The following is a 26,813-nucleotide window of genomic DNA, read 5'->3' as shown; positions in this document are numbered from 1 at the left end:
TGAAGGCTGACCACAGCCAGAGCCCACCCATTGGCATAGCCCCTGCTCCATAGGAATGAATAGAGATGCGGGTCACATGCTGTTCTTGTGGCTGTATTCATAACATGGCAGCCGGGGGCCGATCTGGAAATGGTGGGGGGGGGGGGATACGGAGGACGGACCCCCGCCATCTCTTGGTTAGTTAAAGGTGAAGAACTTCTTAACTGTTCCAGAGCTTGTGGTATATAACTAATTATGATGCAGGGAGTTCCGTAAGACTTAAAGAGTCCAGTGTGTGATATACACCGGGCATACGGACCGTATATCCTCCATATATCACAGACCATATATCCTCCATATATCACAGACCGTATATCCTCCATATATCACAGACCGTATATCCTCCATATATCACAGACCGTATATCCTCCATATATCACAGACCATATATCCTCCATATATCACAGACCGTATATCCTCCATATATCACAGACCGTATATCCTCCATATATCACAGACCGTATATCCTCCATATATCACAGACCGTATATCCTCCATATATCACAGACCGTATATCCTCCATATATCACAGACCGTACATCATCCAGATATCACAGACCGTATATCCTCCATATATCACAGACCGTATATCCTCCATATATCACAGACCGTATATCATCCATATATCACAGACCGTACGTCATCCATATATCACAGACCGTATATCCTCCATATATCACAGACCGTATATCCTCCATATATCACAGACCGTACATCATCCAGATATCACAGACCGTACGTCATCCATATATCACAGACCGTATATCATCCATATATAAGAGGTGTGACCGCAACCAAGGAGTTCCGGTTTGGCTTCATCCGTCTATAGCACACATACATCACCTATGTCACTTATGGTAAACGGCAGCTGCTCTTTTCTCTGGGCTCCTCCTCAGTCTTCATCCATATGGCCCTGGTTTTCTTTATAGCCTGAGATTCTATTAAAAACAACTTTTGTAGAATTGACCCATTAATTTTCCCACCATATCCCGGACGTTCAGGATTGTTCTAGAACAAACAAACTTCAAACAGCTGAAGACTAAATGTGGAGGTCTCTGGATGGGGAGGTGTCCGGATGTGGAGGTCTCTGGATGGGGAGGTCTTTGGATGTGGAGGTCTCCGGATGGGGAGGTCTCTGAATGGGGAGGTCTCTGGATGTGGAGGTCTCTGGATGGGGAGGTCTTTGGATGTGGAGGTCTCTGGATGGGGAGGTCTTTGGATGTGGAGGTCTCTGGATGGGGAGGTCTTTGGATGTGGAGGTCTCCGGATGGGGAGGTCTCCGGATGGGGAGGTGTCCGGATGGGGAGGTGTCCGGATGTGGAGGTCTTTGGATGTGGAGGTCTCCGGATGGGGAGGTCTCCAGATGGGGAGGTCTCCAGATGGGGAGGTCTCCGAATGTGGAGGTCTCCGAATGTGGAGGTCTCTGGATGTGTAGGGTTCTATATGTAAAGTGCCCCCCCCCCCCCCCCCCGAACTTTATGGGGAAAAAACGCCAGAGTTTCTGGAAAAACTGCAAAGCCCTCAGCATGCTGCGCTATGGAAAGATCCAAAGAAATGCCAGAGAGGAGAGAAAAACGCCAAGGAAGTAAGTATGGCCTCCAGCCGGGTGTTAAATGCTGAACACTCAGGTTTGGAGAATGTTGCAGAACCCAAACAGTTCGGTAACTCCAGGAAACACTGAGGTTCAGGCGTCGAGATGCAGTTTTGAAGCTAAATTGGGTAATATAGTATAATAGTTGGGAGATATGGCGGAAAACACACTGCACATTTTTATTGTGAATGCAGAATTTATTTGATTTTTTTTGGCAGTTTTAGCAGGTGAAACATCTGAAAACAATAACTCGCACAATGCCAATAACTGTGAAACCCAATAGGGATCAGGAAAAAGGTTTCCATTATATATAATATAGTATATACCTGTAGGGATCAGGATAGAGGGGTAACCCCATCATATATAATATAGTATATACCTGTAGGGATCAGGATACAGGGGGATTACCCCATCATATATAATATAGTATATACCTGTAGGGATCAGGATACAGGGGGATTACCCCATTATATATAATATAGTATATACCTGTAGGGATCAGGATAGAGGGGTAACCCCATCATATATAATATAGTATATACCTGTAGGGATCAGGATACAGGGGGATTACCCCATCATATATAATATAGTATATACCTGTAGGGATCAGGATACAGGGGGATCCCCATCATATATAATATAGTATATACCTGTAGGAATCAGGATACAGGGGGATCCCCATCATATATAATATAGTATATACCTGTAGGGATCAGGATAGAGGGGTAACCCCATCATATATAATATAGTATATACCTGTAGGGATCAGGAGAGAGGGGTAACCCCATCATATATAATATAGTATATACCTGTAGGGATTAGGATACAGGGGGATTACCCCATCATATATAATATAGTATATACCTGTAGGAATCAGGATACAGGGGGATCCCCATCATATATAATATAGTATATACCTGTAGGGATCAGGATAGAGGGGTAACCCCATCATATATAATATAGTATACACCTGTAGGGATCAGGATACAGGGGTAACCCCATCATATATAATATAGTATATACCTGTAGGGATCAGGAGAGAGGGGTAACCCCATCATATATAATATAGTATATACCTGTAGGGATTAGGATACAGGGGGATTACCCCATCATATATAATATAGTATATACCTGTAGGAATCAGGATACAGGGGGATCCCCATCATATATAATATAGTATATACCTGTAGGGATCAGGATAGAGGGGTAACCCCATCATATATAATATAGTATATACCTGTAGGGATCAGGAGAGAGGGGTAACCCCATCATATATAATATAGTATATACCTGTAGGGATCAGGAGAGAGGGGTAACCCCATCATATATAATATAGTATATACCTGTAGGAATCAGGATACAGGGGGATCCCCATCATATATAATATAGTATATACCTGTAGGGATCAGGATAGAGGGGTAACCCCATCATATATAATATAGTATATACCTGTAGGGATCAGGAGAGAGGGGTAATCCCATCATATATAATATAGTATATACCTGTAGGGATTAGGATAAAGGAGGATTCCTATCATATATAATATAGTATATACCTGTAGGGATCAGGATAGAGGGGGATCCCCATCATATATAATATAGTATATACCTGTAGGGATCAGGATACAGGGGGATTACCCCATCATATATAATATAGTATATACCTGTAGGGATCAGGATAGAGGGGTAACCCCATCATATATAATATAGTATATACCTGTAGGGATTAGGATAAAGGAGGATTCCTATCATATATAATATAGTATATACCTGTAGGGATCAGGATAGAGGGGGATCCCCATCATATATAATATAGTATATACCTGTAGGGATCAGGATACAGGGGTAACCCCATCATATATAATATAGTATATACCTGTAGGGATCAGGATAGAGGGGGATCCCCATCATATATAATATAGTATATACCTGTAGGGATCAGGATAGAGGGGGATCCCCATCATATATAATATAGTATATACCTGTAGGGATCAGGATAGAGGGGTAACCCCATCATATATAATATAGTATACACCTGTAGGGATCAGGATACAGGGGTAATCCCATCATATATAATATAGTATATACCTGTAGGGATCAGGATACAGGGGTAACCCCATCATATATAATATAGTATATACCTGTAGGGATCAGGATACAGGGGTAACCCCATCATATATAATATAGTATATACCTGTAGGGATCAGGATACAGGGGTAACCCCATCATATATAATATAGTATATACCTGTAGGGATCAGGATACAGGGGTAACCCCATCATATATATAATATAGTATATACCTGTAGGGATCAGGATACAGGGGTAACCCCATCATATATAGTATAGTATATACCTGTAGGGATCAGGATACAGGGGTAACCCCATCATATATAATATAGTATATACCTGTAGGGATCAGGATAGAGGAGTAACCCCATCATATATAATATAGTATATACCTGTAGGGATCAGGATACAGGGGTAACCCCATCATATATAATATAGTATATACCTGTAGGGATCAGGATACAGGGGTAACCCCATCATATATAATATAGTATATACCTGTAGGGATCAGGATACAGGGGTAACCCCATCATATATAATATAGTATATACCTGTAGGGATCAGGATACAGGGGTAACCCCATCATATATAATATAGTATATACCTGTAGGGATCAGGATACAGGGGTAACCCCATCATATATAAAATAGTATATACCTGTAGGGATCAGGATACAGGGGTAACCCCATCATATATAGTATATACCTGTAGGGATCAGGATAGAGGGGGATTTCCATATATAATATAGTATATACCTGTAGGGATCAGGATACAGGGGTAACCCCATCATATATAATATAGTATATATCTGTAGGGATCAGGATACAGGGGGATTCTCCACATATATAATATAGTATATACCTGTAGGGATCAGGATAAAGGGGTAACCCCATCATATATAATATAGTATATACCTGTAGGGATCAGGATACAGGGGTAACCCCATCATATATAATATAGTATATACCTGTAGGGATCAGGATACAGGGGTAACCCCATCATATATAATATAGTATATACCTGTAGGGATCAGGATACAGGGGTAACCCCATCATATATAATATAGTATATACCTGTAGGAATCAGGATACAGGGGGAGAGAGGGGGACGGGACCATCTATGAGGGGGGAAGAGGGAAACCATCTATAAGGGGGGGGAGAGAGAAGAGGGGGGGAGAGGGGGACCATCTATAAGGGGGGGGAGAGGGAAGAGGGGGACCATCTATAAGGGGGGGAGAGAAAAGAGGGGGACCATCTATAAGGGGGGAGAGGGAAGAGGGGGACGGGACCATCTATGAGGGGGGAAGAGGGGGACCATCTATAAGGGGGGGGGGGAGAAAAGAGGGGGACCATCTATAAGGGGGGAGAGTGAAGAGGGGGACCATCTATAAGGGGGGGGGGAGAAAAGAGGGGGACCATCTATAAGGGGGGAGAGTGAAGAGGGGGACCATCTATAAGGGGGGAGAGTGAAGAGGGGGACCATATATAAGGGGGGGGGGGGAGAGGGAAGAGGGGGACCATCTATAAGGGGGGTAGAGGGAAGAGGGGGACCATCTATAAGGGGGGAGGGAAGAGGGGGACCATCTATAAGGGGGGAGGGAAGAGGGGGACCAACTATAAGGGGGGAGGGAAGAGGGGGACCAACTATAAGGGGGGGGGGGGAAGAGGGGGACCATCTATGAGGTGGACCATCTATAAGAGGGGGAAGAGTGGGCAAGCTATAGAGGGGGCCAGCTGACATCCTCTGTGCTGCTGTGACCTCCCCTATAGATCATCACCCTCCTCTCCTGACATCCTCTGTGCTGCTGTGACCCTGTGACCTCCCCTATAAGATCAGCCCCCTCCTCTCCTGACATCCTCTGTGCTGCTGTGACCTCCCCTATAGATCAGCCCCCTCCTCTCCTGACATCCTCTGTGCTGCTGTGACCTCCCCTATAGATCAGCCCCCTCCTCTCCTGACATCCTCTGTGATGCTGTGACCTCCCCTATAAGATCAGCCCCCTCCTCTCCTGACATCCTCTGTGCTGCTGTGACCTCCCCTATAAGATCAGCCCCCTCCTCTCCTGACATCCTCTGTGCTGCTGGGACCTCCCCTATAAGGTAAGCCCCCTCCTCTCCTGACATCCTCTGTGCTGCTGTGACCTCTCCTATAAGATCAGCCCCCTCCTCTCCTGACATCCTCTGTGCTGCTGTGACCTCCCCTATAGATCAGCCCCCTCCTCTCCTGACATCCTCTGTGCTGCAGTGACCTCCCCTATAGATCAGCCCCCTCCTCTCCTGACATCCTCTGTGCTGCTGTGTCCTCTCCTATAGTATCAGCCCCCTCCTCTCCTGACATCCTTTGTGCTGCTGTGACCTCCCCTATAAGGTCAGCCCCCTCCTCTCCTGACATCCTCTGTGCTGCTGTGACCTCCCCTATAGATCAGTCCCCTCCTCTCCTGACATCCTTTGTGCTGCTGTGACCTCCCCTATAAAGTCAGCCCCCTCCTCTCCTGACATCCTCTGTGCTGCTGTGACCTCCCCTATAGATCAGCCCCCTCCTCTCCTGACATCCTCTGTGCTGCTGTGTCCTCTCCTATAGTATCAGCCCCCTCCTCTCCTGACATCCTCTGTGCTGCTGTGACCTCCCCTATAGATCAGCCCCCTCCTCTCCTGACATCCTCTGTGCTGCTGTGTCCTCTCCTATAGTATCAGCCCCCTCCTCTCCTGACATCCTCTGTGCTGCTGTGACCTCCCCTATAAGTTCAGCCCCCTCCTCTCCTGACATCCTCTGTGCTGCTGTGACCTCCCCTATAGATCAGCCCCTTCCTCTCCTGACATCCTCTGTGCTGCTGTGTCCTCTCCTATAGTATCAGCCCCCTCCTCTCCTGACATCCTCTGTGCTGCTGTGACCTCTCCTATAAGATCAGCCCCCTCCTCTCCTGACATCCTCTGTGCTGCTGTGTCCTCTCCTATAGTATCAGCCCCCTCCTCTCCTGACATCCTCTGTGCTGCTGTGACCTCCCCTATAGATCAGCCCCCTCCTCTCCTGACTTCCTTTGTGCTGCTGTGACCTCTCCTATAAGATCAGCCCCCTCCTCTCCTGACATCCTCTGTGCTGCTGTGTCCTCTCCTATAGTATCAGCCCCCTCCTCTCCTGACATCCTCTGTGCTGCTGTGACCTCCCCTATAGATCAGCCCCCTCCTCTCCTGACATCCTCTGTGCTGCTGGGACCTCCCCTATAGTATCAGCACCCTCCTCTCCTGACATCCTCTGTGCTGCTGTGACCTCTCCTATAAGATCAGCCCCCTCCTCTCCTGACATCCTCTGTGCTGCTGTGACCTCTCCTATAAGATCAGCCCCCTCCTCTCCTGACATCCTCTGTGCTGCTGTGACCTCTCCTATAAGATCAGCCACCTCCTCTCCTGACATCCTCTGTGCTGCTGTGACCTCTCCTATAGTATCAGCCCCCTCCTCTCCTGACATCCTCTGTGCTGCTGTGACCTCTCCTATAAGATCAGCCCCCTCCTCTCCTGACATCCTCTGTGCTGCTGTGACCTCCTCTATAAGATCAGCCCCCTTCTCTCCTGACATCCTCTGTGCTGCTGTGACCTCCCCTATAAGGTCGGCCCCTTCCTCTCCTGACATCCTCTGTGCTGCTGTGACCTCCCCTATAGTATCAGCCTCTCCTCTCCTGACATCCTCTGTGCTGCTGTGTCCTCTCCTTTAGTATTAGCCCCCTCCTCTCCTGACATCCTCTGTGCTGCTGTGCCCTCCCCTATAGGATCAGCCCCTCCTCTCCTGACATCCTCTGTGCTGCTGTGTCCTCCCCTATAGTATCAGCCCCCTCCTCTCCTGACATCCTCTGTGCTGCTGTGTCCTCTCCTTTAGTATTAGCCCCCTCCTCTCCTGACATCCTCTGTGCTGCTGTGCCCTCCCCTATAGGATCAGCCCCTCCTCTCCTGACATCCTCTGTGCTGCTGTGTCCTACACTATAGTATCAGACTCTCCTCTCCTGACATCCTCTGTGCTGCTGTGTCCTCCCCTATAGTATCAGCCCCCTCCTCTCCTGACATCCTCTGTGCTGCTGTGACCTTGGGGGGGGGGGGGGGGGGTTGGGGCCAACAGCAGGAAACCAGGTGGCAGTATGTTTATTGGGGGCAGTGGAGGTGGGGTGGACAATGCTTACTGGGGCTCGCAGCAGGGGACCAAACATTATGTTTATTGGGGACAGAGTGGGGGGGGGGCAGTAGCGGAATATAATGTGGGTGGATTGCCCCGGGTGGGGGGGCAGGTTGGGTGGACAGGGTACATTTAATCCGCCACTGACCCCATCACATATAATATAGTATATACCTGTATGAGTGAGTGAGTGTCGTACATAGGAGATTGGCCAAGGTGAGGGGTTAGCGGTGCGGCTCTCGCTTACTATTACACTATTACAGGAGGTTCCGGATCAGTCTTCTCCTGTCCCGGGTTTAAGGTTTGGCGGTTTCTCCTGTGTCTGTACGGTTATTATGTGGATGAGGTGTTTGATGAGTTTGGCTGTTTGTACAGTTTTTATATGAAAGGATTTGTACCTGATTTGTCTATAATTATTCTACAAACCTGCTTCTCCCTGTGTACATTGCTATTCGTGTACATTGCTATTTGTGTACATTGCTATTTGTGTACATTGCTATTTGTGTACATTGCTATTCGTGTACATTGCTATTCGTGTACATTGCTATTTGTGTACATTGCTATTCGTGTACATTGCTATTCGTGTACATTGCTATTCGTGTACATTGATATTTGTGTACATTGTTATTTGTGTACATTGCTATTTGTGTACATTGCTATTCGTGTACATTGCTATTCGTGTACATTGCTATTCGTGTACATTGCTATTCGTGTACATTGATATTTGTGTACATTGTTATTTGTGTACATTGATATTTGTGTACATTGCTATTTGTGTACATTGCTATTTGTATACATTGTTATTTGTGTACATTGCTATTTGTGTACATTGCTATTTGTGTACATTGCTATTTTACTACATTGCTATTCGTGTACATTGCTATTTGTGTACATTGCTGTTTGTGTACATTGCTATTCGTGTACATTGATATTTGTGTACATTACTATTCTTGTACATTGATATTTGTGTACATTGCTATTTGTGTACATTGCTATTTGTGTACATTGTTATTTGTGTACATTGCTATTTGTGTACATTGTTATTTGTGTACATTGCTATTTGTGTACATTGATATTTGTGTACATTACTATTCGTGTACATTGCTATTTGTGTACATTGATATTTGTGTACATTACTATTCGTGTACATTGATATTTGTGTACATTACTATTCGTGTACATTGCTATTTGTGTACATTGCTATTTGTGTACATTGCTATTTGTGTACATTGCTATTCATGTACATTGCTATTTGTATACATTGCTATTCGTGTACATTGCTATTTGTGTACATTGCTATTTGTATACATTGCTATTCGTGTACATTGCTATTTGTGTACATTGCTATTCGTGTACATTGCTATTTGTGTACATTGCTATTCATGTACATTGCTATTTGTGTACATTGCTATTCATGTACATTGCTATTTGTGTACATTGCTATTCGTGTACATTGCTATTCGTGTACATTGCTATTCATGTACATTGCTATTTGTATACATTGCTATTCGTGTACATTGCTATTTGTGTACATTGCTATTTGTGTACATTGCTATTCGTGTACATTGCTATTCATGTACATTGCTATTTGTATACATTGCTATTCGTGTACATTGCTATTTGTGTACTTTATTTTTATACATTGTTATTTTCATGCTTTTTTTTTTTTTTTTTAATAAAGCCGAGTTAAAACAAATTGCAGACATGCAAAAATTACAGCCGCTCCCATAGACTTCTATGGGACAATCTGTGCTGCAATTACGGCCCCTATTGGAGCGTGTCTGTAATTTTTTTGGCCCAAAATTTGTCTGTAACTTCGGATACACAATATCGGACAAAGCTACATAACGTGGGACTGTAGCCTCAGGGTGTTGTGACTACAGTCATGGCCAAAAGTTTTGAGAATGACACAACTCTTCTATTTTCCCATGATCCTCTGCCCTCTGGTGTTATGTGTGTTTGTCAGATGTTTTTATCACATACAGAAATATAATTGCACCATATTATGAGTAACAGAAGCTTATACTGACAGATAGATGAGTTACTGCAGCAAGTCTATAATATTTGCAGTGTTGCTTCTTCTTCAGGACTCTGCAATTCTCCCCGGCTGCTCTCATACAACTTCTGGACCAAATCCTGACTGATAGTCGTCCATTCTTGCACAATCAGTGCTTGCATTTTGTCAGAATTTGTTGGTTTTTGTTTGTCCACCCGTCTCTTGATGATTGACCACAAGTTCTCAATGGGATTAAGATCTGGGGAGTTTCCAGGCCGTGGACCCAAAATCTCTATGTTTTGTTCCCTGAGCCATTTAGTTATCACCTTTGCTTTATGGCAAGGTGCTCCATCATGCTGGAAAAGGCATTGTTGGTGGCCAAACTGCTCTTGGACGGTCGGGAGAAGTTGCTCTTGGAGGACGTTCTGGTCCCATTCTTTATTCATGGCTGAGTCTTTAGGCTGTGAGACTGTGAGAGAGCCGATTCCCTTGGCCGAGAGGCAACCCCACACATGAATGGTTTCAGGATGCCGGTTACAGTTGGCATGAGACAAGACTGGTGGTAGCGCTCACCTCATCTTCTCCCAATAAGCTGTTTTCCAGATGTCCCAAACAATCAGAAAGGGGATTCATCTCATTATCTCCCGCTTGGACTACTGTAACATCCTCCTCTCTGGCCTCCATCTAACTCCCTTGCTCCCCTCCAGTCTATCCTTAACTCTGCTGCCCGACTAATCCACCTTTCCCCTCGCTTTGCCTCAGCCTCTCCCCTCTACCAATTCCTCCACTGTCTCCCATTGCCCAACGTATTGACTTTAAATTGTTGACCATGACATACAAGGCCATCCACAACCTGTCCCCTCCTTACATCTCTGACCTGATATCCCGCTACCGTCCCTCACGCAACCTTCGATCCTCCAGTGACCTCCGTCTCCGCTCCCCCCTTGTTCGTACCTCGCACAACCGCCTCCAAGACTTTGCCCGAGCTTCCCCCATACTCTGGAACTCGCTACCCCGACACATCCGCCTCTCACCCACCATCAAGTCCTTCAAAAGTAACCTGAAAACCCATCTCTTCAAACTAGGCTACAACCTACAATAACTGTGCATCACACTTGAATGGCTGCACTTTACCTCCTGTTTCTCTCCCTATACCCCATAGATTGTGAGCCCTCGCGGGCAGGGTCCTCTTCCCCCATGTACCAGTCTGTCTTTTGCCTTCATGTAATGTTTTCTGATCTTGTATTGTTCCTGCCTGTTGCCTATCTATTGTATAGCGCTCTGGAACTAAGGGCGCTTTATAAATAAATAATAATAATAATAATCAGAGACAATGACTTTCCCCCAGTCCTCAGCAGTCCACTCCCTGGACCTTTCCCCCAGTCCTCAGCAGTCCGCTCCCTGGACCTTTCCCCCAGTCCTCAGCAGTCCGCTCCCTGGACCTTTCCCCCAGTCCTCAGCAGTCCGCTCCCTGGACCTTTCCCCCAGTCCTCAGCAGTCCGCTCCCTGGACCTTTCCCCCAGTCCTCAGCAGTCCACTCGTTGCGTATCCCGTCCCTGTGTAGTCAATGGCAGGCAAAATTGCAGCAGGGATGAACATCCCTGCTGCGAGTTTGTTTGCAGCCCGCCCTTTTAACCCCCCGGATGGCTGGAGCATATACTTTACCTGCTCCCCGCTCCGACTTGCTGAAGACACCGGGAACCGCCGGAGCCGGGATCAGGTAAAGCATACGCTCCGGCGGCCGGAGGGGTTAAAAGGGTGGGCTGCAGACAAACTCGCAGCAGGGATGTTCATTCCTGCTGCAATTTTGCCTGCCATTGACTACACAGGGACGGGATACGCAGCGAGTTTCACTGCCTATACGCAGCGAGAAACTCGCTGCGTATACGTCCTGTGTGTTTGTACCCTTAAGAGACGGTCCTGGCGCTTGCTGGTCTTTCTTGGGCGCCCTGGAGCCTTTTTGGCAACAATGGAACCTCTCTCCTTGAAGTTCTTGATGATGCGATAGATTGCTGACTGAGGTGCAATCTTTCTAGCTGCGATACTCTTCCCTGTTAGGCCATTTTTGTGCAGTGCAATGATGACTGCACTTGTTTCTTTAGAGATAACCATGGTAACAGAAGAGAAACAATGATGCCAAGCACCATCCTCCTTTTAAAGTGGCCAGTGGTGTCATTCTTACTTAATCATGACAGATTGATCTCCAGTCCTGTCCTCATCCACACCCACACCTGTGTTGATGGAGCAATCACTGAAACAATGTTAGCTGCTCCTTGTAAGGCTGGGCTGCAATGATGCTGAAATGTGTTTTGGGGCATAAAGTTCATTTTTTAGGCAAATACTGACTTTGCAAGTAATTGCTGTTAAGCTGATCCCTCTTTATAACATTCTGGAGTATATGCACATTGCCATTTTAAAAACTGAAGCAGTAGACTTTGTAGAAATTAATATTTGTATCATTCTCAAAACTTTTGGCCTTGACTGTACACTTCCACCTCATAGCCATGTCATGTGATCACAGATAAGGGGGGACAGGGAAGTCCCATTCCTATTGGGCCACTGGTTAGTCTGATCTTGTCCTTTGTTTTGCACTGAGCTCAGGCCATTCATTGTCTTCTGGTTCGAATTTTCTACTTTTTTTCACATACGCCTTAAGGTTGGGTTCACACTATGTATATTTCAGGCTGTATTTGGTCCTCATGTCAGATCCTCATAGCAACCAAAACCAGGAGTGGATTGAAAACACAGAAAGGCTCTGATCACACAATGTTGAAATTGAGTGGATGGCCGCCATATAACGGTAAATAACGGCCATTATTTCAATATAACAGCCGTTGTTTTAAAATAACAGCAAATATTTGCCATTATATGGCGGCCATCCACTCAATTTCACCATTATGTGAACAGATCCTTTCTGTGTTTTCAATCCACTCCTGGTTTTGGTTGCTATACAGCCTCAAACATACAGCCTCAAATATACAGCCTCAAATATACGTAATGTGAACCCAGCCTTAGGCTATGTTCACACAACATGAACATCCGGCCGTTCCGTGACCCCGGTACTTAAGTACCGGCCGGAAGATCTGTCAGGCCGCAGAGCTCTGATGTAAGCGCCTCAGCACACGCCCACATCAGAGCTTCCCATAGCGCACAGTGAAGCCGCTCGCTTCATAGTGTGAACTGACAGGGTTTCCTACGGCCGCAATTCATTGAATTGCGGATGCAGAAAACTGACATGTCAGTTATTTGCGGCGCCGCACGGGATCCCGGCCGGAGCGTATACGATGTGTATACGTTCCGGACGGGATCCCATTGAAACTAAGGCATTGTTTCACCCAGCAAAAACTATGGCCATTGTTGCCATCGGCAACAACGGCCGTAGTTTTATGTAGTGTGAACATAGCCTTATATTAGGTATATACAATGTGCAGAGGTGAGGGGGAGCCCAGCTGTCTATGTGACAGCTACACTACAGATCCAGGGGGCGAGGCCAGCGTACTACAGTCATACAAACATTTATAAGGTTTTATTTTTCTGTGCAGGACAGGAGCGCAGGAACGTGTCACATAATAAATAGAAACATAAATATATAACATATACACATATACATAAATATATAACATATACACATATACATAAATATATAACATATAAACATATACATAAATATATAACATATAAACATATACATAAATATATAACATATAAACATACTGTACATAAATATATAACATATACATAAATATAAATATATAACATATACACATATACATAAATATATAACATATACATATACATAAATATATAACATATACACATATACATAAATATATAACATATAAACATACTGTACATAAATATATAACATATACATAAATATAAATATATAACATATACACATATACATAAATATATAACATATACACATATACATAAATATATAACATACACATATACATAAATATATAACATATACATATACATAAATATATAACATATAAACATATACATAAATATATAACATATACACATATACATAAATATATAAAATATACACATATACATAAATATATAACATATACACATATACATAAATATATAACATATACATAAATATAAATATATAACATATACACATATACATAAATATATAACATATACATATACATAAATATATAACATATACACATATACATAAATATATAACATATACACATATACATAAATATATAACATATACATATACATAAATATATAACATATACACATATACATAAATTATTAACATATACACATATACATAAATATATAACATATACATATACTGTACATAAATATATAACATATACACATATACATAAATATATAACATATACACATATACATAAATATATAACATATACACATATACATAAATATATAACATATAAACATACTGTACATAAATACCTTATGATCAACAAACATTTCCAACATATTAAAGTGGCACTCCGGGCAAGAGGCCTTTTTATGGCATTTAACAGGGAGGGACGGAAGAAAACAATGATGTTCACTTACCTCCCTGGCTCCACCGCTGCTGCCCACATCCAGCTGCTCCGGACCCTCCATCTCCTGCCGCTTCCTGGTCTGAGACGTGATGCTGACAGGCTGCTTAGTCATTCAGCAGCTGAGGTGGGACCCCTGCCCACGTCACAGACCAGGAAGCGGCCGCAAACGGGACCAGATGCAAGCCGTAGAGCTGGAGCCAGGGAGGTAAGTAGAATTGTTTTCATTCACACCACCTCCCAGCCATACTGAAAAAAGCCTCTTGTCTGGAGGACCCCTTTAAGGTTTACACTTAGAGACAGGAAGAGGTGTAAAAATATATCCATGTCCAACATTGTTTGGGGGTCAGTCACCTCAGGCAGCAACTCCTTCAAAGTACACAGTACCTTCAGAGAACAGATCCGAGACCTATGGAAGGAAACCAGCGAGAACAATGGCTCAGAGAGAGCGCTGCTCCGACAGACACCACCTTATTCTTTTAACATATATGTATACCCTGGGACACAGCGATTGAAGCCACATTCTAATGTGTATGAAGAACCTGATGCCTTAAAAAATTTGATCTGTATTTAAAACATCTCCCACATTTAGAGCAGGAAAATGGCTTCTCCCCGGTGTGAAGTCTCCCGTGCTCGATGAGACCCGATTTGTGAGCAAAACTTTTCCCGCATTCCAAACAAGGAAACGACCTCTCGTCTGTGTGGATTTTCCAGTGTTTACCAAGATTTGATTTTTTGGTGAAACTTTTCCCACACTCCAAACATGAGTATGGTTTCTCCCCTGTGTGAATTCTCCGATGTTCGACAAGACCCGAATTCTGTGTGAAGGCTTTCCCACATTCCAAACAATGAAAGGGCCTCTCTCCTGTGTGAGTTCTCTGGTGTTTAACAAGAACCGATTTTTTGGTAAAACACTTTCCACATTCTGAACAGGAAAAAGGCTTCTCCCCCGTGTGAATTCTCTGATGTTTAATAAGGTCTGATTTTTGGGTAAAGCATTTCCCACACTCGGAACACGGATACGGCCTCTGGTCTCTGTGGATCCTCTCATGCCTCTCGAGATTTGCTTTATGAGTAAACCATTTCCCACACTCTGAACACTGATACTGATTCACCCTTGGATGTGTTCTATGATTAAGAAGATAAGTGTTCTGTGAAAAGCATTTCCCATATCCTGAGCACGGACAGGGTTTCTCTCCTGCATGAAGTCCCTGATGCTCTACAGAATAAGATTTCCAACCAGCAGATTGGCCGCAAGGGACGCCTGGAAAAACATCAGACTTCTGCAAAAACTGTGTCTCATGTTCAGGGAGTGAAAACGTTTCCTCCTCACTATGACTGTGTGTGATAATCTGTGGCTGATCAGGAGGAAGATGAGATGATAAGTCTCTATAGTCATGGCCCGCATGTGTATCTATAGGGAAGCATTGTGTGACATCAGTGACCTGCGGGTAGAGGAGGAGACGTTTCCCTAAGCTCCCGATCCACTCATCATCTACAAACAGAATAGAAGGTAAAGAACCAAACATCAGAACTGATGGGACCATAATACATGGTATATACCGCACCTTCTCTTACACGACTCTGTGTATATAGTACAGCAACTGGGCCAGTTCAATCATCTACATCTCATATCATAGAAATGGAATGTGGTCAGTGTTATTACTCACCTGGACTGAAGACGGCAGGAATGTCCTCCTCCTTACACGGGTGACCACCCATCACATATGTCTCCTCTTCTCCGGCAACGACTTCAACTTTAAAATCAATCTTTTCTTCACCCTGATTCACCATATAGAATAAATACTAATCAGCAGAAAGCTACAGAGGTAATAAGGAGCCTCGTGTGGCTGAGACTACACACCTGTCAGAGGTTCTGCCAGCACTGCCCTCAGGTATGAACAAAACAACAGCGCAGCTCGCCCAGCACCACTGCTGTTCAGTGTTTGAAGGGTCCGATATTTCTGTTATTGTTTCTGTTATATCAGAAACCATTAAGGGCCCTATTCCACGGGACGATTATCGTTTGAATTATCGCTACATCATTCGGATCTAAACGATAATCGTTCGGTTGAATAGCAGTTAATGATTAAACGACGAATGAGAAATCGTTGATCGCTTAATAAGACCTTGACCTATTTTTATCGTTGCTCATTCACAAATCATTCGCATTGGATAAGACGCCATTCGGTTGTTCGCAGTAGCAACGAACGCAGTAGCGATGACAAGATGACAGCAAGAACGATTATAATTAACGATTATCGTTCCATGTAAATGGGTGAACAATTTCAGGCTGTTCGCAATAGCAGTCGTTTGAAATTTTTTATCGAACGATATGCGAACGATAATCGTCCCGTGAAATAGGGCCCTAAGAGTGCTTGGAAGTTCCTAAATTTCAATTACTTGTGATCCTTTTAACAGATGTACAGTCCTCGAAAATGTCAATCTATCCGCTCCCCCCTGCAGGATAGTGTCATCTCCCCCTCCATCTACCTGCTCCTCCTGCAGGACAGTGTCATCTCCCCCTCCATCTATCTGCTCCTCCTGCAGGACAGTGTCATCTCCCCCTCCATCTATCTGCTCCTCCTGCAGGACAGTGTCATCTCCTCCTCCATCTACTTGCTCCTCCTGCAGGACAGTGTCATCTCCTCCTCCATCTCCCTGCTCCTCCTGCAGGACAGTGTCATGTCCCCCTCCATCTATCTGCTCCTCCTGCAGGACAGTGTCATCTCCCCCTCCATCTACCTACTCCTCCTGCAGGACAGTGTCATCTTCCCCTCCTCCATCTCCCTGCTCCTCCTGCAGGACAGTGTCATCTCCTCCTCCATCTATCTGCTCCTCCTGCAGGATAGTGTCATCTCCCCCTCCATCTACCTGCTCCTCCTGCAGGACAGTGTCATCTCCCCCTCCATCTATCTGCTCCTCCTGCAGGACAGTGTCATCTCCTCCTCCATCTACTTGCTCCTCCTGCAGGACAGTGTCATCTCCTCCTCCATCTCCCTGCTCCTCCTGCAGGACAGTGTCATGTCCCCCTCCATCTATCTGCTCCTCCTGCAGGACAGTGTCATCTCCCCCTCCATCTACCTACTCCTCCTGCAGGACAGTGTCATCTTCCCCTCCTCCATCTCCCTGCTCCTCCTGCAGGACAGTGTCATCTCCTCCTCCATCTATCTGCTCCTCCTGCAGGACAGTGTCATCTCCCCCTCCATCTCCCTGCTCCTCCTGCAGGACAGTGTCATCTCCCCCTCCATCTCCCTGCTCCTCCTGCAGGACAGTGTCATCTCCCCCTTCATCTCCCTGCTCCTCCTGCAGGACAGTGTCATCTCCCCCTCCTCCATCTACCTGCTCCTCCTACAGGACAGTGTCATCTCCCCCTCCATCTACCTGCTCCTCCTGCAGGACAGTGTCATCTCCCCCTTCATCTCCCCGCTCCTCCTGCGGGACAGTGTCATCTCCCCCTCCATCTACCTGCTCCTCCTGCAGGACAGTGTCATCTCCCCCTCCATCTACCTGCTCCTCCTGCAGGACAGTGTCATCTCCCCCCGGACAGTCCTGGGGATCCAGAGGAGCGGGACATCTCTCTGGTGGATTCCTCTTACTGGATCCATCTGTAGGAGACACACACAGTGACTGAATACATTGTGTATATGTGATGAGCAGATGATGGGGGGTCTAGGGGACCCCAATACTGCTCTCTCCTTTACCATCAATGAGAGTCTCCTCTTACCCGGTGATGTGAGGGGCCGGTGGTCCTCCATCATGGCCTCCTGGTACAGATCCTTGTGTCCTTCTACATACTCCCACTCCTCCATGGAGAAATAGACGGCCACATCCTGACACCTTATAGGAACCTGACACACACAATGATCCAGTCATCATCCAGACCCATCATCCCTTGTGTTCCTGGATGATGTCCCAGCATTCCCAGCAGCATTGCTCACCTCTCCAGTCAGCAGCTCCATCATCTTGTGGGTGAGTTCTAGGATCTTCTGCTCATTGTTCCTCTCAGGTATCAGTGAGGGAGGTGGAGGCTCCGTGATGGGGCCCCGGGCCCTGCTCCATCCTCCTGACCTGCTGCTGCTGGGGGCCACACACTCTCCACATGTCTTCTTCACTACTGTGTAATCCTGAGGATGGAGAGACCCTGATAAATATCACTATATACAGAGCCCCCACCTCTCCGCCCATGTCCTGTATTATTACTAGAGATAAGAGGGAGGTCATGTGACCCATCCCCCAGAATCCCTCACCTCTCCGCCCATGTCCTGTATTATTACTAGAGAGAAGAGGGAGGTCATGTGACCCATCCCCCAGAATCCCTCACCTCTCCGCTCATGTCCTGTATTATTACTAGAGAGAAGAGGGAGGTCATGTGACCCATCCCCCAGAATCCCTCACCTCTCCGCCCATGTCCTGTATTATTAGTAGAGAGAAGAGGGAGGTCATGTGACCCATCCCCCAGAATCCCTTACCTCTCCGCCCATGTCCTGTATTATTACTAGAGAGAAGAGGGAGGTCATGTGACCCATCCCCCAGAATCCCTCACCTCTCCGCCCTTGTCCTGTATTATTACTAGAGAAGAGGGAGATCATGTGACTCATCCCCCAGAATCCCTCACCTCTCCGCCCATGTCCTGTATTATTACTAGAGAGAAGAGGGAGGTCATGTGACCCATCCCCCAGAATCCCTCACCTCTCCAGGTCATGTGACCCATCCCCCAGAATCCCTCACCTCTCCGGTCAGCAGGTAGATGATCTCCAGGGTGAGGTGTAATACTCTATCGGTGATATCACTGCAGGTGTCTCTCATCTCCGGGGGATGGGTCGGTGCGGGGTGCGTGTGCTGTGATCAGACATGAGGAAGGACACAGGTTCGGATTGTTGATACATTTGGGCTGTAAAAATGCAGAAATCTATACAGACGATGAGGTGGATGAGAATAGGAAGGTTAGTGAGGAGAACGTGTGAGATGGCGGCTACTACCAGGTGGTGACGTTTGGTACTAAATATAATGGTAACCCCCACCGGCCGTTATAGACACAGTCCCCTCGGAATGGCGCAGTCCCCCCAGTATAGGCACAATCCTATCAGAATGATGCAGTTCCCTAGGTATTGGCACAGTCTCCTCATAATGGTCCAGTTGTCTCAGTATTCGCGCAGTCCCCTCTGTATAGGCGCAGTCCCCTCTGTATAGGCACAGTCCCCTCTGTATAGGCACAGTCCCCTCAGAATGATGCAGTCCCCTTGGTATTGGCGCAGTCTTGGTGCAGCTGCCTCAGTATACACACAATCCCCTCAGTATAGGCACAGTCCCGTCGGTATAAAGACAGTCACCTCGGTATAGGCGCAGTCCCCTCGGTATAGGCACAGTCTCCTCGGTACAGGCACAGTCCCGTCAGAATGGCACAGTCCCCTCGGTATAGGCACAGTGCCCTCGGTATAGGCACAGTCTTCTCGGTATAGGCACAGTCCCCTCGGTATAGGCACAGTGCCCTCGGTATAGGCGCAGTCTCCTCTGTATAGGCACAGTCCCCTCGGTATAGGCACAGTGCCCTCGGTATAGGCGCAGTCTCCTCTGTATAGGCACAGTCCCCTCGGTATAGGCACAGTGCCCTCGGTATAGGCACAGTCCCCTCGGTATAGGCGCAGTCCCCTCGGTATAGGCGCAGTGCCCTCGGTATAGGCACAGTGCCCTGCACCTATACATTCTCACGGGACTGCACCTATACTGAGGGGACTGCGCCTATACCGAGGGGACTGCGCATATACCGAGGAGACTGCGCCTATACCGAGGGGACTGCGCCTATACCGAGGAGACTGCGCCTATACCGAGGGGACTGCGCCTATACCGAGGGGACTGCGGCATTCTCACGGGACTGCGCCTATACCGAGGGGACGGCGCCTATACCGAGGGGACTGCGCCATTCTCATGGGACTGCGCCTATACCGAGGACACTGCGCCTATACCGAGGGGACTGCGCCTATACCGAGGAGACTGCGCCTATACCGAGGGCACTGTGCCTATACCGAGAAGACTGTGCCTATACCGAGGGCACTGTGCCTATACCGAGGGGACTGCGCCTATACCGAGGGGACTGCGCCTATACCGAGGAGACTGCGCCTATACCGAGGAGACTGCGCCTATACCGAGGGGACTGCGCCTATACCGAGGGGACTGCGCCTATACCGAGGGGACTGCGCCTATACCGAGGGCACTGCGCCTATACCGAGGAGATTGCGCCTATACCGAGGGCACTGCGCCTATACCGAGGAGACTGCGCCTATACCGAGGGGACTGCGCCTATACCGAGGGGTTGGTTGTTCCTTCCCGGAGGGAAGGTCTGGCTAGTTCACTGACGTCGAGACACGTGATGGTGTCTCTGCAGTGTTCTTTTGCATATTTGATTTCCCAGGGGGCAATGTTCTAGAATACACTGACGTTGAGACATGTGATGGTGTCTCTGCGGTGTTTTGGTTGATCTCCCTGAGGTCAACCAGCGTCCTTTTGCATATACCGAGGGGACGGCGCCTATACCGAGGGGACTGCGCCTATACTGAGGGGACCGAACCTATACCGAGGAGACTGCGCCTATACTGAGGGGACTGCGCCTATACCGAGGGCACTGCGCCTATACCGAGGAGACTGCGCCTATACCGAGGAGACTGCGCCTATACCGAGGAGACTGCGCCTATACCGAATAGACTGCACCTATACCCCTCGGTATAGGTGCAGTCCCCTCGGTATAGGCGCAGTCCCCTCGGTATAGACGCAGTCTAGTCAGAATGGCACAGTCCCCTGGGTATAGGCACAGTCCCCTGGGTATAGGCACAGTCCCCTCGGTATAGGCACAGTCTCCTCGGTATAGGCGCAGTCTCCTCGGTATAGACGCAGTCTAGTCAGAATGGCACAGTCCCCTGGGTATAGGCGCAGTCCCCTCGGTATAGGCACAGTCTCCTCGGTATAGACGCAGTCTAGTCAGAATGGCACAGTCCCCTGGGTATAGGCGCAGTCCCCTCGGTATAGGCACAGTCCCCTCGGTATAGGCACAGTCTCCTCGGTATAGGCGCAGTCCCCTCGGTATAAGCGCAGTCCCCTCGGTATAGGCGCAGTCCCCTCGGTATAAGCGCAGTCCCCTCGGTATAGGCGCAGTCCCCTCGGTATAGGCGCAGTGCCCTTGGTATAGGCGCAGTCCCCTTGGTATAGGCGCAGTCTGTATACAGGGGTGGAGAAGTCCTGTATATGGGGGGGGGGTGAAGTATTTATAATGGTCACATGATCTCTGTTATTCTCTATGACACACTATATATATATATATATATATATATATATATATATATATATACTCAGTGACAGTCTACAGAAGTGACACTAACCTGACATTTATTTTCTCACTATGTGCTGCCTGTTATTTGCCCCGGAAGTGCTCTTTCCCCTCGGGGTCATTTCCGGGATTCGCTGTCAATGACCGCAGCCACAAAGTGCCCGGACCCAGTATGGCGGCTAATACAGTGTGAGCGGGCGGCCATCTTGTTGTAGTCCACACTAACTGACTGTGTACCGTGGAAGAGCCGGCAGCGGCGCCATCTCCTTGTAGCCCTCTTCTCCCGATGGAAGAGGCGGGAGCTCTGTGTGTGTTCGGGCTGGTGACAATAAAGTTATTGCACACGTGTGTCTTCCGTTGTTATGGTGACCAGGAGCTCAGTGATGGCGGGAGCGGGTGGAGACCTGAGCTTGCTGTCACTGAATGGTTAGAGGATGATGGGTGTTCTGTGTAATAGTAATGGATTATAGTTCTTATTCAGTGACTGATAGCAGAGATCAGGAAGGAGAATTCATATAGCTATGAAGTGTAGCTGTCATGTGACCTTGTTCTATGGCGCTAACAGTGTGAGGGGCGAAGTCAGCGCCGCTCCACCAAGATGGCCGACCTGTGGGTTATGTGGTAAAGTGTTTGTAGCTTCTCTAGTAGCCGCTCATCATAGGAAGCTGCACTGTGTATGATGTGTGTGTGTGTATGATGGATATGATCCCTGTGTATGATGGATATGATCCCTGTGTATGATGGATGTGATCCCTGTGTGTGATGGATATGATCCCTGTATATGATGGATGTGATCCCTGTGTGTATGTGATGGATATGATTCCTGTGTGTGTGATGGATATGATTCCTGTGTGTGTGTGATGGATATGATTCCTGTGTGTGATGGATGTGATTCCTGTGTGTATGTGATGGATGTGATTCCTGTGTGTATGTGATGGATATGATTCCTGTGTGTGTGATGGATATGATTCCTGTGTGTGTGTGATGGATATGATTCCTGTGTGTATGTGATGGATGTGATTCCTGTGTGTGTGTGATGGATATGATTCCTGTGTGTATGTGATGGATATGATTCCTGTGTGTGTATGTGATGGATGTGATTCCTGTGTGTGATGGATATGATTCCTGTGTGTGATGGATATGATCCCTGTGTGTGTGATTGATATGATCCCTGTGTGTGTGATGGATGTGATCCCTGTGTGTGATGGATATGATCCCTGTGCGTGATGGATATGATTCCTGTGTGTGATGGATATGATCCCTGTGCGTGATGGATATGATTCCTGTGTGTGATGGATATGATCCCTGTGCGTGATGGATATGATTCCTGTGTGTGATGGATATGATTCCTGTGTGTGATGGATGTGATTCCTGTGTGTGTGATGGATATGATTCCTGTGTGTGATGGATATGATTCCTGTGTATGTGATGGATATGATTCCTGTGTATGTGATGGATGTGATTCCTGTGTATGTGATGGATGTGATTCCTGTGTGTATGTGACGGATGTGATTCCTGTGTATGTGATGGATGTGATTCCTGTGTGTATGTGATGGATGTGATTCCTGTGTGTGATGGATATGATTCCTGTGTGTGATGGATGTGATTCCTGTGTGTATGTGACGGATGTGATTCCTGTGTATGTGATGGATGTGATTCCTGTGTGTGACGGATGTGATCCCTGTCTGTGATGGATATGATTCCTGTGTATGATGGATGTGATTCCTGTGTGTGTGATGGATATGATTCCTGTGTGTGTGATGGATGTGATCCCTGTGTGTGATGGATGTGATTCCTGTGTGTGATGGATATGATCCCTGTGCGTGTGTGATGGATGTGATTCCTGTGTGTATGTGATGGATGTGATTCCTGTGTGTGATGGATATGATCCCTGTGTATGATGGATATGATTCCTGTGTGTGATGGATATGATCCCTGTGCGTGTGTGATGGATATGATCCCTGTGCGTGTATGATGGATATGATCCCTGTGCGTGTGTGATGGATGTGATTCCTGTGTGTATGTGATGGATATGATTCCTGTGTATGTGATGGATGTGATTCCTGTGTGTGATGGATATGATTCCTGTGTGTATGTGATGGATATGATTCCTGTGTGTGTGATGGATGTTATTCCTGTGTATGTGATGGATGCGATTCCTGTGTGTATGTGATGGATATGATTCCTGTGTGTGTGATGGATATGATTCCTGTGTGTGATGGATATGATTCCTGTGTGTGATGGATATGATTCCTGTGTGTGATGGATGTGATTCCTGTGTGTGATGGATATGATTCCTGTGTGTGTGTGATGGATGTGATTCCTGTGTGTGATGGATATGATTCCTGTGTGTGATGGATGTGATTCCTGTGTGTGATGGATGTGATTCCTGTGTGTATGTGACGGATGTGATTCCTGTGTGTATGTGATGGATATGATTCCTGTGTGTATGTGATGGATGTGATTCCTGTGTGTATGTGACGGATGTGATTCCTGTGTGTATGTGACGGATGTGATTCCTGTGTGTATGTGACGGATGTGATTCCTGTGTATGTGACGGATGTGATTCCTGTGTGTATGTGACGGATGTGATTCCTGTGTATGTGACGGATGTGATTCCTGTGTGTATGTGATTCCTGTGTGTGTGATGGATGTGATTCCTGTGCGTGATGGATATGATTCCTGTGTATGTGATGGATATGATTCCTGTGTGTGATGGATATGATTCCTGTGTATGTGATGGATATGATTCCTGTGTGTGTGATGAATGTGATCCCTGTGTGTGATGGATTTGATTCCTGTGTGTGTGTGATGGATATGATTCCTGTGTGTATGTGATGGATGTGATTCCTGTGTGTGTGATGGATATGATTCCTGTGTGTATGTGATGGATATGATTTCTCTGTGTGTGATGGATATGATTCCTGTGTGTATGTGATGGATATGATTCCTGTGTGTGATGGATATGATTCCTGTGTGTGATGGATATGATTCCTGTGTGTGATGGATGTGATTCCTGTGTGTGATGGATGTGATTCCTGTGTGTGATGCATATGATTCCTGTGTGTGATGGATGTGATTCCTGTGTGTGATGGATATGATTCCTGTGTGTATGTGATGGATATGATTCCTGTGTGTGATGGATATGATTCCTGTGTGTGATGGATATGATTCCTGTGTGTGATGGATGTGATTCCTGTGTGTGATGGATGTGATTCCTGTGTGTGATGCATATGATTCCTGTGTGTGATGGATGTGATTCCTGTGTGTGATGGATGTGATTCCTGTGTGTATGTGACGGATGTGATTCCTGTGTGTATGTGACGGATGTGATTCCTGTGTGTATGTGACGGATGTGATTCCTGTGTGTATGTGACGGACAGGCTCGGACTGGGCCACCGGGGGGCCGGGGAAACCCCCGGTGGGCCCCGAGCTGGAGTGGGCCCCCTGCTCCTAGGGGGGCCGGGGGCCGCACCTCCCTTTTTAACTGGAAGCGATCGCAACAATCGCTTCCAGTTAAATGTAAGCAGTGTTGTAATTGACAGGGCGGGAAGCCTACGGCTTCCCGCCCTGTCAATCACTCTTGTGACCGCAAGCAGAGATTTGCTTGCGATCACAAGAGTTACGCAAGCTCCGTTGCGAAGTCCCGGCGGCGCCATCACTGACCTCAGTGTGCGCCGCGGCGGCTAGGACTTCCTGTTCATGCAGCGCATACCGGAAGTCCCAGCCACCGCGGCGCACACTGAGGTCAGTGATGGCGCCGGCGGGACTTCACATCGGAGCTGCTGTCAGAGAAGAGGACACCGGCGACCGACGGGGGATCGTGTGGTTAGGTGAGTTGTCTTGTGGTTTTTTTTTATTTTTTATCAGAGGGGGTAAGATAAGGGGGGGCTGTATACAGGGGAGGACAACATAGGGGGGCTGTATACAGGGGGAGGACAACAGAAGGGGGGCTGTATACAGGGGGAGGACAACATAGGGGGGCTGTATACAGGGGGAGGACAACATAAGGGGGGCTGTATACAGGGGGAGAACAACATAAGGGGGCTGTATACAGGGGGGAGGACAACAGAAGGGGGGCTGTATACAGGGGAGGACAACATAGGGGGGCTGTATACAGGGGGAGGACAACAGAAGGGGGGCTGTATACAGGGGGAGGACAACAGAAGGGGGGCTGTATACAGGGGAGGACAACATAGGGGCTGTATACAGGGGGGAGGACAACATAAGGGGGGCTGTATACAGGGGAGGACAACATAGGGGGGCTGTATACAGGGGGAGAACAACATAAGGGGGGCTGTATACAGGGGGAGAACAACATAAGGGGGGCTGTATACAGGGGGAGGACAACATAAGGGGGCTGTATACAGGGGAGGACAACATAGGGGGGCTGTATACAGGGGGAGAACAACATAAGGGGGGCTGTATACAGGGGGGAGGACAACAGAAGGGGGGCTGTATACAGGGGAGGACAACATAGGGGCTGTATACAGGGGGGAGGACAACATAAGGGGGGCTGTATACAGGGGGAGAACAACATAAGGGGGGCTGTATACAGGGGAGGACAACATAGGGGGGCTGTATACAGGGGGAGAACAACATAAGGGGGGCTGTATACAGGGGGAGGACAACATAAGGGGGGCTGTATACAGGGGGAGAACAACATAAGGGGGGCTGTATACAGGGGGAGGACAACATAAGGGGGCTGTATACAGGGGGAGAACAACATAAGGGGGGCTGTATACAGGGGAGGACAACATAGGGGGGCTGTATACAGGGGGAGAACAACATAAGGGGGGCTGTATACAGGGGGAGGACAACATAAGGGGGGCTGTATACAGGGGGAGAACAACATAAGGGGGGCTGTATACAGGGGGAGGACAACATAAGGGGGCTGTATACAGGGGAGGACAACATAGGGGGGCTGTATACAGGGGGAGAACAACATAAGGGGGGCTGTATACAGGGGGGAGGACAACATAAGGGGGGCTGTATACAGGGGGAGAACAACATAAGGGGGGCTGTATACAGGGGGAGGACAACATAAGGGGGCTGTATACAGGGGGAGGACAACATAAGGGGGGCTATATACA

The 26,813-nt window shown here is 47.2% G+C and overlaps 2 protein-coding genes across 2 annotated transcripts in view; both read right to left on the bottom strand.

Annotated features, from left to right (window-relative positions):
- Positions 1 to 14,923: 14,923 nt before the first annotated feature.
- LOC138799067 (zinc finger protein 850-like) overlaps positions 14,924 to 26,813 on the bottom strand; it is a 48,856-nt gene continuing 36,966 nt past the window's right edge. Inside the window, exon 5 of the mRNA XM_069979832.1 lies at positions 14,924 to 15,499. Within this exon, the coding sequence (XP_069835933.1) occupies positions 14,924 to 15,499 (576 nt within the window). The remainder of the gene's footprint in view (positions 15,500 to 26,813) is intronic.
- LOC138798902 (uncharacterized) lies at positions 15,511 to 20,264 on the bottom strand. Its single transcript, XM_069979522.1, has 8 exons — positions 20,208 to 20,264; positions 19,131 to 19,241; positions 18,341 to 18,526; positions 18,127 to 18,250; positions 17,784 to 18,007; positions 16,070 to 16,181; positions 15,845 to 15,894; positions 15,511 to 15,618 (listed from the first exon to the last, which is right to left on the bottom strand). Exons 1-8 carry the CDS (start codon positions 20,262 to 20,264, stop codon positions 15,511 to 15,513), a joined length of 972 nt encoding a protein of 323 aa, XP_069835623.1.

The sequence above is a fragment of the Dendropsophus ebraccatus genome, chromosome 8 (assembly GCF_027789765.1).
Source record: "Dendropsophus ebraccatus isolate aDenEbr1 chromosome 8, aDenEbr1.pat, whole genome shotgun sequence".
Taxonomy (NCBI): domain Eukaryota; kingdom Metazoa; phylum Chordata; class Amphibia; order Anura; family Hylidae; genus Dendropsophus; species Dendropsophus ebraccatus.
Note: the sequence above shows the minus strand (reverse complement) of the source record. Positions and strands in the feature narration are given on the sequence as shown.

Coding starts and splice junctions, on each gene's coding strand:
- LOC138798902 (XM_069979522.1), bottom strand. CDS start 20,264: ATGCCGCAGTCCCCTCGGTATAGGCGCAGTCCCCTCGGTATAGGCGCA. Junction 18,251..18,340: donor TGGAGCTGCTGACTGGAGAG/GTGAGCAATGCT, acceptor TGTGTGTGTCAG/GTTCCTATAAGGTGTCAGGA. Junction 15,619..15,844: donor GTCTCCTCCTCTACCCGCAG/GTCACTGATGTC, acceptor CTTATTCTGTAG/AGCATCAGGGACTTCATGCA.